General features: G+C 43.4%; 1 protein-coding gene across 4 annotated transcripts in view; it reads right to left on the bottom strand.

Moving 5' to 3' along the window:
* The window catches only part of FGF13 (fibroblast growth factor 13), a 324,403-nt gene that overhangs the window by 76,956 nt on the left and 231,516 nt on the right, over positions 1 to 15,931 (bottom strand). For 3 of the 4 annotated variants that reach the window (XM_075259704.1, XM_075259701.1, XM_075259702.1), the window contains one exon: positions 4,208 to 4,318. In XM_075259704.1, the coding sequence (XP_075115805.1) occupies positions 4,208 to 4,318 (111 nt within the window). Of the gene's footprint in view, positions 1 to 4,207; positions 4,319 to 5,276; positions 6,428 to 15,931 lie in introns of those variants that run through there. The other variant, XM_075259703.1, reaches the window with a different exon arrangement.

The raw sequence follows: 15,931 nt of genomic DNA, 5'->3' as shown, positions 1-15,931 counted from the left end.
TCTGTGCCCCCGGTGAAGAGCTATCGGTGCCAGTACTGTAGCTCTTCACCGTCAGAAGGGCGTTTCTGACAGTCAGTCAGGAACGCCCCTCCTCACAGTCACTTCTATAGCACTGTACTGTGAGAGCGGTGGGCGGTAAGGAATGTCCCCTCTGACAGTACAGCACAATAGACGCTACTATGAGGAAGGGCGTTCCTGACAGATTATCAGAAACGCTCTTCTGACAGTGAAGAGCTACGGTACTGGCACCGATAGCACAGGGCGATTCACAGAGCAGGAAAGCCAATAGTGTGCTAAAGTCAGCGCACTGTCGGCTTTCTAGTGGTGCATTACACCGCATGTGCCCCAAATGGTGAAAGGTCCTCTTTGAAAAAGTGAATGGTATGGGTCAAGAAAACCGCTGTACAAGGTATAACAAATCTGCCCCAAAGTTTCTATGTGTAATAGAAAAACAAGCATTGATTTGTAGATCGGTTCAACCCTACTGTATATATATTATACAATTAGAGTTGAACGATCGGGATCAGGAAAGATTGGATCCCGATCGAGCAAAATTCACGATCAGGATCGGCTGGAAAATGATCGGAAATTGGATTTTAAAATTCATCCTGAAATCTCAAGATCGGCTCAACCCTATTGATGACCTTAGGTAAGTGATATCAGATCAGTGCAGATCCCATACCTGCAACCCCTGCCTATCAGCTATTCTTAGGTTTCCTTTGCGAATGTTCTGCTTCACTTATACCTATAGGGAAACCAATGGCACTTCTGTAGGTATTTCTGACATGTTACAATTTCCAAATCCACAATGGTTTTGTAAATCACAACATTTCCACTGTGCCTATATTTCTGCAATGTCTGGACGGGATTCACCCGGATTTCGGAACGAGCCTGTTTGAAGCCAATGGACCTTTTGGTCTGCGCAGGCGAATCCAAACTGGAACTGGTTCGCTCATCACTACTCGACACGTTAGAGTAAAATACCCCAAAACATCTAATAATAATTGAGCTTGATGAATCCAATTTTCTTCTTACTATGCTATGCATTAAGTTAATGTAAGTGAACCCTCGGCTCAGGCAACTTACGTGATTTAAAAGTTTGCAGAACATTATTCAGGCGAACGTGAACTTTATCTGCTAATGATGTTCTATGCAGCGCAATTACTTGGGTTAAACTAATTTAACAGAGGTTAACGGAGAAGCTAAAGTCATTTCTGAGAAATTACAAAGCTGATGAATGGCTGAATGAACCTGATTATTTGAAGATAAGACCGGCAGCAACTTAAAGGTGCCATTGTCCCGGACCACATTGGAGGGTTTGGGGAGAGTCCATCAGTCCATCAAATGTTGATGCTAGTGAAGGGATCTCAACTATAAAGGTCTCTGAGTTAGCTGGGGACCAAACAGCTATTTTTCTTGACTCCCCAATATACTTGCATGTTCAGTTCGCTGAGCATGCATGTGTTTTCATCAACACGAAGGGGGAAAGCCACCACCAGGCACCTCTAGGAATGGCTTATCTCTCAAGGGAACAAAGGATCTGGCACGATAGGGTCCACCCTGCATGATCCTTCATTACCCCGACATCATCCATTGGGGCATATACGTAAGATGGTTGACTGGTCCAGCTGAAATCAGAAGATTCGGTTGACTTTTGAGAGAACTTAAATGGGTTTTTAGGTCACAACAGGTTACTTGCTATCCACTGCAGATCAGTGGGGACCTGATCATTATAAAAATTGGGCGATCATCTATGTATATAGTGTAGTGCAGATTAATGTTTTGGTCATATACAGTACAATATGTTGTCGTGTGAATGTTATGTAAAGGCAAATTTCTAATAAGGTCAGAAAGGCAAATAACGCTCTCGCCTAGTTGTTTTTTATGGGAGGTGTTTCTTTTTATAAAACAAAATGCCAATCATTTTTAACCATTTTCATCTGTTTTCACTGTGTTTCTTGTTGTGTTTTTGTATACTTGAAAAACACATTATTCCAATGATTTCCAAGTCCTATGAAGACATACGTACAGAAAAAAATACTACAAAAATACTCCTCCCCCCAAAAAAGTGCAAAAACACCAGTAAAAAAATCATTCCGTCTGTTCTGCATTTCATAACACACTATATACTTTAACGTAATACTTGGCCACATAAAAAAATGGCAAAAACAACACAGTTAAGATCTAAAAATTGTGAAAAAAACCATTCAAAACATCAAAAACCCACAACAAAGACTATGTAAGAATCCATTCTTAGGGCGTTTTCGAAACAAAAAGCTGCATTTTTGTGGCAATTTTTGAAACCAAAGCCAATGGATTAAAAAAAAGGAAAATATAAAGGAAAGACTGCTGTGGCGTTATCAGCTGGAATATGCGTGTGTATATGTGTGCGTGGGGGAAAGGGGGGGGGCAGTTTTTGATGCTGTTTTGTAGCCAATGCCAGACATATCTCCAGTAGAGAGAAAAAGTATAAGACTGTTGTTTTTATTTCTCAATCCTTGTGAATCCAAAAAACTGCATCAAAAATAACATAAAAAACTAAACATGTAACTTCTGCCTGAGGAAAACACCAGTACAGTTTTTTTTTTTTTTTTTTTTTTTTAATGTAGATTGTGAGTCCCACAATGTACATTTTTCCCCCTATCAGTATGTCTTTTTTTCGGAATATGGGATGTAAATCCATGCAAACACAGGGAGAACATACAAACTCCCTGCAGATGTTTTTTTGCCCTTGGCAGGATTTGAACACCAGGACTCCAGCGCTGCAAGGCTGCAGTGCTAACCACTGAGCCACCGTGTGGCCCCATACCAATAGAGTTCTTGACGCAGTTTCTGGTATCCAAAGGGATTAGTCCCTTTTATCCCGTATTTCCCATTTCTTTTGAATTCACTTCTTTTTTGGCTCAATAATATACCGTAATCTGTGTGGAAAACTTCCACAAAAGCCCTGAAATTGATTTCCCACTTAGCATTGTGTAGTGTTATTAACCCTTAAGTACTCTCATGATGTCTATCATACACCACTACCATACACATATCTTTATGATAGACACCATGATAGTACTTAAGGGTTAAGGTAGTGTCTAATGTTGTATACTACTATAAAGTCTATAGTGTGATATAAAATGCCCTATATAAGAACATTTTGGATTTGTCTTTTTTTTTTTTTTTGTAGATTGTTAGCCCCATATAGAGCTCACAATGTACATTTTTTCCCCCTATCAGTATGTCTTTGTGAAATGGGAGGAAATCCATGCAAACACGGGGAGAACATACAAACTCCTGGAGGGATTTGAACCCAGGACTCCAGTGCTGCAAGACTGCAGTGCTAACCACTGAGCCACCGTGTTGCCCCTCGGATTTGTCCTTTTTGTGCCATTTTTAGAGTCTATTTTGTACGCTATCTTTACACCCCGTACAGCTGCTCTCTTGTTCACCAGTCTAGAGACCAGCTAAAGAGCCCTCTATGCTTTAATAGCCGACCGTAGAACAATAGCATGTGAAAAAGCTAATATTACTGTACTTAAGTACAAGAAAAACTTTCCATGGAGCCAGCCTAGTGTCACATTATCTTGGAATAATTCCCGCTGTTTTTGCCGTCATCCTAAATGGATTCACACTCCCGCAATTTGGGGCCATCTGCCTTTCATATCTGCTTTTATGAGTCTAAATATAACACTTATCAGCCTGACTTAGACAATGGAACTTTCCAGAAGACTAAGTGATAAAACGCTCCTGCGTCTGCACTCGTGTAACAAACTCTCTGAGGCGCTGGAGATGATGACTTGAAATTAACCCCTGATACTATCCGCCTCGGATGTTGGCGGCTTCGGGAATATTCAGCGGCGTGCCTATAGGTTTTCTCGGGGTGGAAGGGGTTAACTGGGAACTCATCTATTATTGAGAGGATGTGTGGGTGAATATATGTCCTTTGATGAAATGTGATACAATCTAGAGGACATCTCCACATCTCCACATCGATAACATTTGACTCTCGCCTAGATGATAACAACCTCACCCCACTCTTTAGACTTCCTATGTATCACCCGGTTTATCACATAGACTTTGTGCTTAAGAAATTGCAGTTCAGATGTCAAGCTCTTCTGGAGGTGACCCAGCTCTGCAATGGTGGAGCTTTGTGACTGCTCAGAGCCAGACTATAGCATGCAGATACGGCCAGGTATGAAGAAGGTTAAGAGCTACTTACTGTAACTGCTCTCCTCCTCTTTTGTTCCATCAATTGTGCCATCTGCCTGGAGCTGCAAGTGGTAGCCTTGCCTGCTATAGAGTTTTGTGACTATACCTTTGAGTTGAGGCTCTGTAAGCAAACAGATAATACAAGAAATAGGTTAGAACCACTTCTCCGCCACAATACCCTCCATGTGTCACATACTGTACATCACTCATCATCGCAACGCATTGAAAGACAAGCAATAAATGACATTTCCATACAGCACTGCGAAAAATCCATCCCCCATACCCTACAGATGTAGCAGAGCTGAGTTTCTCATTGACCAATACAGAATACATGACTGCACTGTGAACGAAAACCGATGTAGCAGATCTAAATATCACAATTTGTAACTGCTCCGTCTGTATATCGCAACGTGTTTGATGACATCTGTCCCTTATACCAATTCATTCCCTCACGTAAGAGCAAAATAAACCAGAATTTGCTTTTGATGATTTATGAAATAGACAGGATCGGTAAAGGGAATTCCCTTATCTGCGTAATGAGCAGCTGCCGTAGATGCTAAATAATATGTTTACAGCAGGAGGGACGGTCAGATTGATATCCTCCTGGAAACGATAGCATCTATCAATTTGGGTAATTTCGGCCACTTGTAGTGTACAAGGGGGGTAAGATCATATGTCAATATTAACGTCACCTGACTAGACGCCAAATTGCTGGCAATGGGTGAATGACATAGTAGAAAATGCATGCTGTTTCTAGCACCATGATCTTAAAAATAGGGATATAACGATGTATAATGATATAATAAAGACATGATTTAATAATTGTCTAGATAACAGTCTAGAATATCCCAACGCCCTCCAATCAGAAGCAAGACGCCATGCCCTGTACATTAACTTATCACAATCTACTTTGCCTATAGGTCCTTGGATATTATACTGGTGCACCCCAGTGAAATCATACAGGTGACGGACCGAAGCCCATTCACCTAAATCACCATCGTCACGTCCACACATCCAATAACTGATGAAGCATGACTGATGAATGGAGGTTGATGCGTGACCGTAAGAAGGTGGCAAACCTGGTCGTCGTCTTCGCCTCTTTTTAGAGCCGAACAATTTGACCCGAGAGAAGACATTGAGTTTATTTTTTTCACAGTTCCCTTTGCCTTTGCTGGGGCTGCTAACACATTTACATGCGTTGGATTTTTCCCTTTCTCGAGCTTGTCTCTTCTGTCTAATCAGAGAGCTGGCGATAGCGGCAGCCATGGCGAATGTTTACCAACAACGACAAACAAAAAAAAATATCAGTCCGTTATGACGATATAGCGTGAACACCGCAAGATCAAAAAGGTAGACAAATTTTTCTGAAGGATGAGAAAGTTGACATTTGCACTATTGATTTTTCTTCGGCTAGTCTTGGCTATGGTCACCTCATTAGGATCCAGCCGTGGAAATATACCCAAACTCTTCTTTGCCTTATGAATATCGCCAACTTTTTTGAGTCCTCTGATGTCTTGTGACCATCAGTCTTGAGATTGTCCAGTTTTTGTTCTTTCTTGATGTGGTGGAGTTTTAGAACAAGAATATTGACCAGCGTTGCAGTATGGGCTTGACCTCGAAGAGACAATGGTCTGGTCTTTGCACTTCCATGTCAGAATCATAGATACAGCTCACGTTCCTTGCTTGCAGCTGATGCATTTCTCTTCCTTGGGCCACACTAGTTACGTTCAAGGTTGAAAAAAAAATTGAGATTTTCTGTATTCCAAGAAGGCTGTATACAATGCAGCAGCAGCAGCAGCCTCAGTCTTCAGGCTCTGAAGCCACTTGTAACTGAGCGTGTGAGCGAGCGAGCGAGCGAGGGAGATGCAGATGGGTTGTTCCACTCCTTTTTTCAATGAAATACAGAATAGCTCTGACCAACATCCTATTGTGTGTCATCCACAAACATCTGGTTACTTTTACTGAGCGCAACAAAAGCCTTTCCAGCTCAGTTCTTCCATTTGTTGACTTGAGTCCTGGAAGAATTTCTATTGCAGCTTTTTTTCTATCTGTACAGAGAGGCTGGAGATGGCAGGTCAGGATGAGCTATGTGTTGAGGAAGGGAACCTGCTCTGAAGAGCCACCTCCCGGGGAGAGAAAGGTAGTTGGAATTAATTGGTAATTGACTCTTTCATTGCCAGGACAGATTAAAAATGCTAAGTGAGTAACCGGACTTGGGACAGAAAACGATCCATTATTGGTCTTTGCAGAGATCATGGGATTGGCTGCCGGGGACTGCCTTCTGATTGGTCGGTGTAATTTTCCTGCCTAGTTCTTCCTCAAAAGGGATTATTAACGATGCCTCCGAATGCATTTTTTTTCCCAGTGATATTCTGCCTGTGAGAGTAGCTCCCGACGTCTATAGGCATTGGTCATGATATTAAATCATACTAAATGAAGATCATTTATAACAATTTCATGAGACGTATGATTATAGAAAGATCTGCATGAACTACTATGGGAGGCTCAGCTGTTTAACCATTGCAGCTAGAAGTTCCAGGAGTCTACTGACGGCACGTATTGTATGGCACAGTATTATAACACTATTAAAGTAGTACAATACACAAAGTAAGTAAAATATTACAGTAAAGCCCATAAAGCAGGGCACAACAAAATATTTTACTGCTATTTTTATTTAAATAATCGATTTGACACCAAAATTGCAAATATATAAGTCTAACCATATGCAACAGATACATATGGGTGGATCCCGATGATTCTGACACAATATGGGGATGACTTAGTGCAGTGGTCTGTCTCTATCCTGTTGGTCTCCAGTTGTTGCAAAAAAGTCCCCCATTGATTTCAATGGGTTCCTCACAGAAAAAGAAAGTCAATGGGATGCTTTTTTTCCGCACGGATTCTGATGCAGATTCCGCACCCAATAACTCCATGTGCATTGATCATAACAACTACAAGCTAACAGGGTATATTATTTTATTTATTTATTATGCTTACTTATACAGCGCCATCATATTCCACAGCGCTTTACAGACATTGAGAGTCACTGTCTCATATAGGGCTCACAATCTAAATTCCCTATCGGTATGTCTTTGATGTGTGGGAGGAAACCGGAGTACCCAGAGGAAACCCATGCAAACAACATACAAACTCCTTGCAGATGTTGTCCTGGGCGGGATTTGAACCCAGGACTCCAGCGCTGCAGTGCTAACCACTGAGCCACCGTGCTGGGTATATTGGGAGTTGTAGTTTACCAAAAGCTGTAGAATCACAGGTTAGAGATAACTCATCCATATGGAGAAGCAGGGTAGATACACTCCCATGATACCTGATGTTGGGGTGAATACAAATGGGATCAGATGAATTTTTCCTATTTAATACTTCTTAAAGAGATAAGTAATAGAGATGAGCGAGTAGGTGTTCGATCGAATACTACGGTATTCAAAATACTCGTACTCGATCGAACACTACTAGCTGTTCGAAGTTTAAGGTTCGATGCAGAACCAGCGTTGATTGGCAGAATGCTTTACATTCTGCCAATCAACGCTGGTTCTTCTCTTACCTTTAGAAGTCTTCTCTGTGCAGCGTCCCCGCGTCTTCTTCCGGGTGGAATTCACTCTGCCTAGGCATCCGGCCTAGGCAGAGCCGACTGCGCATGCGCAGTCGGCTCTGCTCAGGCGTCGGGCCGGGCAGAGCCCGAAACGAGCATTTCCCCCCATAGACTATAATGGGGTTCGAAATCCGTTCGAACAGCCGAACAGTGTGCGGCTGTTCGAATCGGATTTCGAACCTCGGACATTTTAGTGTTCACTCATCTCTAATAAGCAACAATATGTATACCCGTCAGCTGCTTGTCTCCTGCTGCTTTACTGAAATAGTATGTATGTATAGCTAAGCCTTGAAATGCTAATAAAAAAAAATTGTTATCACATTTAACCCTGATTTACTATTGTACATATGACTAGACACTGGCATAAACATGGCACGTCCTTGGCATAGTGTGGCACCTCTCTGACACAATGTGGTGCATCTTGGTGCATCTAATTTGGGCTAAAATTTCCTGACATGCTTAATACGTCAGTGCAGATTGTCATAAAAATAGGGGTGTGGCTTAAATACACCACATTGCGCCAAAATAGTGTCAATAAATTCTGGCACAAAGTAAGCCAACTAAAGGGTAGATGCAGAATAGAAAGTCTAATATGCACCAGATTTATATCCAGCATCAATGGACCCCATTATAGTCTATGGGGTCCACGGGTTTCCTAAGTAACTGCTTTTTAATGCATATAGGTTTCCATTCGGGAGGGGTCCCCAAGTGGACTCCCCCGAACGGAAACCTGAATGCAGATGTTGCCCTGTCTAACTAAAGTAGTAAATCTGGGCCATTGGCTTTAGAGGGGTTTTCTCATGAACGTAACCATATGTAAATTTGTACATAATTAGAAAGAAAATTTTTTTGCAGATATAAGTAATTGAAAATTTTGCAGAGTTTTAAAGACCTTCCCTAGCCATCTTAGTGTTGACATCTGTTGTCTCAATTGTTACCCAATAGATACAATCATGTATACAGGAACTTTCTATAGTTTGGCACTTGTCAGACACCCAGCCAGTGCTTTCCTTATTGTGGTTGGGTTACCTTTCTCTGCCTCATAACCTGTCCATAATAAGCAAATCATGGCTGGGTGCTACTTTTTTCCGCAGTGGGTTTTCTTCTGCAGATTGTTTTCCATTGCATTTGAATGGGGTTACAGAAGTCTCATTTGCATGCATTGGATGCGGATTGACAGTGGATTTGCTTAAATTTGTAAGTTAAAAACCAATTCCAACTGTGTGGATTCACCCTAACCCTACAGCAGTGGTTTGTTGTAGAGTTCAGTGCATGTATATCTATGTATTTATCCTATGTCTCAGCTAACTTTGGAAAGGACTTATTATTTGTGACACTGACAATGGCCACCCGCTGCCACTCATCTGTAAGGAGAGGACCCAGGGACAAGTGTCACTAATCTCCTGCAGCATTCTCTAGATTCTCAGTTTACTATATGTTAGTATTGCAGAGGCAGGAATAGATAAGTAGCAGGATAGATAGGTAGAAGTGGTGGTTTTCAATACAACAGCAGTTTCAATTATAACAGCAGTGAGATCTGAAATCTTATCATTCAGTGCATTCAATAGAGATTCACCTAGTCAGAACCCTATACTGCTTATTGCAGTGGTGCTCCAAAGGCAAGGCCATTGACTTGGGGTCTGATGGTTCATATACACTAGTAAAATTTGTGCTTTTCAGTAATGGTAAATAATTAGTTTTAGTAGTATAATATAATAGCAATAACTCTATTTCTAGGAACACTCTAGAAAAGTATGTTAAAGATGTAGCAAAGCTTAAAGAGGAGCTGTCACGTCCTCGGGCACACGTGGTTTTATATGCCGCTGAATTTAGTGCACTGTCGGCTTTCTGGTCATGTGCCCCAGGGCTGGAGATATCCTTTCTAGAGATGAGCGAACACTAAAAAGTCCAAGGTCCGAAATCTGATTCGAACAACCGTACACTGGATTTCGAACCCCATTATAGTCTATGGGGGGAAATGCTCGTTTCAGGGGTACGCAAAATTCGATAAAATTATACTTACCAAGTCCACGAGTGACGGTCGGGCTGGATTCCCCTTGAAGTCTTCTCCTGGCGCAGCATCCCCGCGGCGTCTTCCGGCTGGAATTCACTCTGCCTAGGCTTTGGGGCTTAGGCAGAGCCAACTGCGCATGCGCGGTCGGCTCTGCCCGGCCCGACGCCAGAGCAGAGCCGACTGCGCATGCGCGGGCATGCCCGCGCATGTGCAGTCGGCTCTGCCTAGGCCGGATGCCTAGGCAGAGTGAATTCCAGCCGGAAGACGCCGCGGGGACGCTGCAGGGAGAAGCCTTCTAAAGGTAAGAGAAGAACCAGCGTTGATTGGCAGAATGTATAGCATTCTGCCAATCAACGCTGGTTCTGCATCGAACCTTAAACTTCGAACAGCTAGTAGTGTTCGATCGAGTACGAGTATCTCGAATACCATAGTATTCGATCGAACACCTACTCGATCGAACACTACTCGCTCATCTCTAATCCTTACTGTTATAATGGCACCTATGTCTGCCCACTGTCAAAAGGGCATTCCTGACGGTCTAGCTGGGCTGTGAGGATCAACGCCCCCCCCCCCCCCAACTCATACTCATTCATAGCCCTGTACTGTCAAAGGAGGCGTTCCTTACCACCCAACGATGACACTGAGCTGTGAAGAACACCCCCAAGTACTAGTCTAGACTGTCAGGAACACCTTTCTGACAGTGGAAAGAGATCGGTAACGGCACTGATAATTCTTGCCCCGGGGCACATAACGGGAAATCCAACAAGTGAACACCCCTCCTGACAGTACACCATAGCCTTGTACTGTCAGAGGGGCAATCCTTACTGCCCAGTGATGATGTTAAGCGGTGAGGAATGCCCCCCAGTACTAGTCTATGGACGAGTACAGCCATGGGGGCATTCCTCATACCCCAGCTAGACTGTCAAGAACGCCCTTCTGACAGTGGGCTGAGATTGTTGCTGTTATAACTGATATCTCCAGCCCTGGGGCAAATAACTGGACAAGCCGGCATTGCACTGAATCCAGCACACTGTCGGCTTTCTAGCGGTGTATAAAACCTCATGTGCCCGAGGACATGAAAGGTCTTCTTTAACTTGACATTGACAGTGTGACATCGTATTACAGAACACAAGCCATTGAAAGAGCTTAGTTAAAAATCTGTACTACAGTGTTTTTAAGGCGTTAAATGCCAAGATAAACTTTGCTACACAACATTGTTGACAAAGTAAGATAAAGTCCAGCATGTTCAAAGTATAAAACTATCATGGCGATCTAACGGAAAGCAGTCTAGGGCTAAGGCCCAACGTTGTGGAAGCGTAGCTTTTATTGTTGCAGATTTTGCTTCTTTTTTTTTTTTTAGCCAAAGCCAAGACTGACTACAAAAGAAATGTGAAATATATAAGAAGTTCTTATACTTGTCCCTTCTGCTCAATCCACTACTGAGTTTGGCTGAAAAAAAACCTGCAACAAAATCTGCAACAAAAAAGCTGTGTTTCTATGACGTGGAGCCTTAGCCTATAGGTGGACACCGATTGTCCCATCTCAGAAAAAAAATCCTGCATTCTAAATATTGCAGTTGGAGTAAATCTTATACAGATGCTTCCCAATGTGTCATCTGTAATGCAAAATACAACTAACTTGATGATGAAGGGACACAGAAGGATAGAATTGCTAAATCCTTCCAAGTTTGCTACCCACTCAAAGTAAAAATGAAATGATGATCTGTATTTTGTATTTAGATATCAGATGATAACAAGCCATACACATTAGGCTAACATCAGCCAAGCTCGTTGAAGATCAGATGACTATCTGACGTGTATGGGGTTATACCAACTCCCCGGTAGCTGATGTCAAACAAAAGAAGGATCAGGCTGAATTCTACATGTCCAATCTTTTGTTTTCAGGGAAAATAAATTGATACCAGAGGTGCCCCCTCTCTTTATTGAAAATAGATATATGTTTGGCAGGTGGGCGATGGGTGGTTGGGAGGATGAACTGACAGCTTAACAGCCCTGTCAACCTTAAAGGAGTTGTGCCATTTTGGACACTTATTCCCTATCCACAAGACAAGGGATGATTGTCTGATCACTGGGGACCGTATTACCTGGTCTCCAGTAATCTGGAGGATGGAGGACTGTCCTCCTAAAGCCCCTTTGTGAATGGAGCGCCAGTGCGCTTGCATTACTTTTATGAGGCTGCCTGGACTGTAATCTCCGACAGCACCCACAACCCAATAGAAGTAGTCCCATGTCCTACCACAGCAGTACCCCAGTCCCATTTGAGTGATTGAAGCTGAGCTGTAACCCCAAGCACAACCACTACTTAAAGTGAGGAGCTGTGTTTGGTATACAGTGAAGAGGTCACAGCACTCAACTGAGCACTATGACTTCTTCATCCAGCTGATCTGTGGGGGTCCTATGTGTTGGACCTCCACAGATCACATACTGATGACCTATCCTACGGATAGATTATAATATGTAAGTCCCGTAAAACCCCTTTAACCACGAATTTGAAAAACCACACCAAATTCTGGTAAATCTTGAGGCCAGTGTGCTTTGTAGCGCCATCACAGTCAGTTCACATGGCCTTACCCTTAGGATGCATTCAGTGGCGTAACTAGAAATGGCGGGGCCCCATGGCGAACTTTTGACATGGGGCCCCCCCAAAAACCGACGCCGAAGACCTCAACCAACCCCCTCCTCAGAACTCTATTATGTCCCTTAATAAGCCCTGCACACAGTATTATGTCCATTAGTGTCCCCTGCACACAGTATTAACCCCAATAGTGTCCCCTGCACACAGTATTAACCCCAATAGTGGCGCCTGCACACAGAATTAACCCCAATAGTGGCCCCTGCACACAGAATTAACCCCAATAGTGGCCCCTGCACACAGTATTAACCCCAATAGTGGCCCCTGCACACAGAATTAACCCCAATAGTGGCCCCTGCACACAGTATTAACCCCAATAGTGTCCCCTGCACACAGTATTAACCCCAATAGTGTCCCCTGCACACAGTATTAACCCCAATAGTGGCCCCTGCACACAGTATTAACCCCAATAGTGGCCCCTGCACACAGTATTAACCCCAATAGTGTCCCCTGCACACAGTATTAACCCCAATAGTGGCCCCTGCACACAGTATTAACCCCAATAGTGGCCCCTGCACACAGTATTATCCCCATAGTGTCCCCTGCACACAGTATTAACCCCAATAGTGCCCCTGCACACAGTATTAACCCCAATAGTGGCCCCTGCACACAGTATTAACCCCAATAGTGGCCCCTGCACACAGTATTAACCCCAATAGTGTCCCCTGCACACAGTATTATCCCCATAGTGTCCCCTGCACACAGTATTATCCCCATAGTGTCCCCTGCACACAGTATTAACCCCAATAGTGGCCCCTGCACACAGTATTAACCCCAATAGTGGCCCCTGCACACAGAATTAACCTCAATAGTGGCCCCTGCACATAGTATTAACCCCAATAGTGGCCCCTGCACACAGAATTAACCCCAATAGTGTCCCCTGCACACAGTATTAACCCCAATAGTGGTTAGGCTGTCGGCTACCGGCTGCCGCTCTTGTCCTGAATTAATGACGTCGGACGTCACATGACCCGGGAAGCAGACCCGGGTCATGTGACGTCAGAGACGTCAGACACAAATGAGGGAGGCCGGAAGCAGGATCGTGGAGAGGTAAGTAACACTGTTTGTTATGTTCCTTACGTCTCCCGGTCCGCTGATCATTATACTCGGGGGTCTGCAACGACCCCCGAGTATAATGATAGTGTTTGTGGGGCCTGCGGTGTCACTTGCCGATCCCGGCCCAGCCAGGATCAGCAAGTGAATGGGGCCCGTAACGGACTATTTTAAAAAAACAAAAAAAACCTGCAGCGGTAGCGGCTGTCACCGGGCCCCCTAATGGCCTGGGCCCTGTGGCAGCTGCTACCATGGTAGTTACGCCCCTGGATGCATTAACATGTTGCAGCATAATATTGTTTTTTCATGTGCAATCACAGCAGAAATATGATTTAACCACAAAGTGTGAATACAGCTTTAACAATGTCGGTGGTGACAAATAGAAAAGATGATATTACAGTAGTTTAAAGAGTAGCGTACCTCCATCCATATATGGCGAGTTGGCTGTGCTCCTAAACCCTTTAGATGTAATATTACTCTTGTAAGGTCAGTTATTACACTTCTGTCTGTCCCTCATCAGCCATATTAGCTTTCATGTGCCTAATATCTTGGCCCTCTAGTCAAATATGTGTGTGTGTTTCATTGCAAGGATTCTCCTTCCCCCTCCCCTCCTCAGCCTCCCCCTTCCTTTCCTATCTCTGTGCAGAGACATGCCTGACTGAGTCTATGACTGTGGCGGCAGGGCAGCCGTGTTGTGAAGAAGCCCAAAGTGTGTGTGCCAGTGCAAGATAAGGTTAATAGAAATCCCTACACTTGCATCAGTGATCTTCAAACTAAGACCTTTCAGCTGTTATGAAACTACAAATTCCAGCATGCCGTGAAAGCTGTAGACTGACCAGGGTCCTGTAGTTTTGCAAGGGATAGAGAGCCACGGTTTGCAGGAAACTGATGTAAATGCAAAAAGTTAATTTACTTCTAAGTAGTGAAATATATAAAAATGCATATATAGCAGTCATGACGTAAGAAAACGGAATATAAAAAAACAGCCTCCAGTATAGTACAGATAGCATAGGCGTACTGCTCAGTGTACTTCAATATGACGTCATCAAGGAAGAAAGTTACCGCATGCCAGGGATTTCAGCTCCGTATTTCATAGAAGTCATTGAGTGTGCAGGTTATGTGAAGTTGGAAATGTTCGCAAGAATGACATATAAAAAAGAAAAATAATACAGAAATTCTATTCTATTCTGTGATGTATTGCACGGTCTATGTTCACATCTGTATGGGATTTGATACCTACTATATAGGGAGAGCGCTTTTAATTTTTATTGAAGCTTCTCCCCCTTATCTCAAATGTAGTAACTGGCGGGTAGGCTTAGGCAGGTTGGTGCCCATTGTGTTCCAAACAGCAGGTGCCCCTGTACAGCCTGAATGCCAGGTCATTAGTACAGCACTTAAGGCTAGCCTAGGTTAAGGTTAGGTTCACATCTGCACCTCCTCTCCACTTGGGGATTCCGTTCCCCATTCCGCTTGAAATGGTAAGCAGTGATTTCTCTTCACATTTTTCACCCTTTTTGGGGTCTATGTGGTCTTGGTAGGATTGAGTGATCGGGACTGGAAAAGATCGGATTCTGATCGGCGATCAAGTAAATTTCACGATCGCGATCGGAATTCCGATGCCAATCTTTTCCGGCGGGATCGAGGTTAGAGGTTATCTCAAGATCGGCTCAACCCTATTCATATATTTATCATTAATAGGGGTGAGCGATCAGGATTGGAAAAGATTGGATCCCGATCGGCGATCGAGCAAATTTCACGGCTGGAAAGTGATCGGAAATTGGATTTTAAAATCGATCCTGAAATCTCAAGATCAGCTCAACCATAGGTCTTGGAGGTTTTCGCAGGTAAACACTTTTTTAAGTGGATTAGGTTTCCGTTTGGGAGGCCCCAGGCAGACCCTTCTCCCAGAATGCAGAAACCAGAATGCAGGTGTGAATCTAACATAAATTGTTCTTGGTCAGGACTAGAGATGAGCGAGTACTGTTGGGATCAGCCGATCCAAACAGCAGGCACGCATTGAAATGAATGGACGTAGCCGGCACGCGGAGGGTTAAGCGGCTGGCCGGCGTCAAAGCGGAAGTACCAGGTGCATCCATTCATTTCAATGCGTGCGTGCTATTCGGATCGGCTGATCCGAACAGTACTTGCTCATCTCTAGTCAGGACCTTTGATTCTGTCTATATGTTTGATTAGGAGCCCAGATCCTGAGATAAAACGTTATCAACTGCTATATGTGTACATGTTTAAGTGCATTCAGATATGTTCCACCATAGTGGGAATACGCATATAGTACCCTCCATAAGTTTCAGGTAAATCTGTAAAAAAAAAAAAATGCTATAAAGTAAGGATGCTTTCCATGATATAAGTGATAATCCATTATTTTTGACAATTAACAAAAATTTGAA

Source organism: Leptodactylus fuscus, chromosome 11 (assembly GCF_031893055.1).
Source record: "Leptodactylus fuscus isolate aLepFus1 chromosome 11, aLepFus1.hap2, whole genome shotgun sequence".
Taxonomy (NCBI): Eukaryota; Metazoa; Chordata; class Amphibia; order Anura; family Leptodactylidae; genus Leptodactylus; species Leptodactylus fuscus.
Note: the sequence above shows the minus strand (reverse complement) of the source record. Positions and strands in the feature narration are given on the sequence as shown.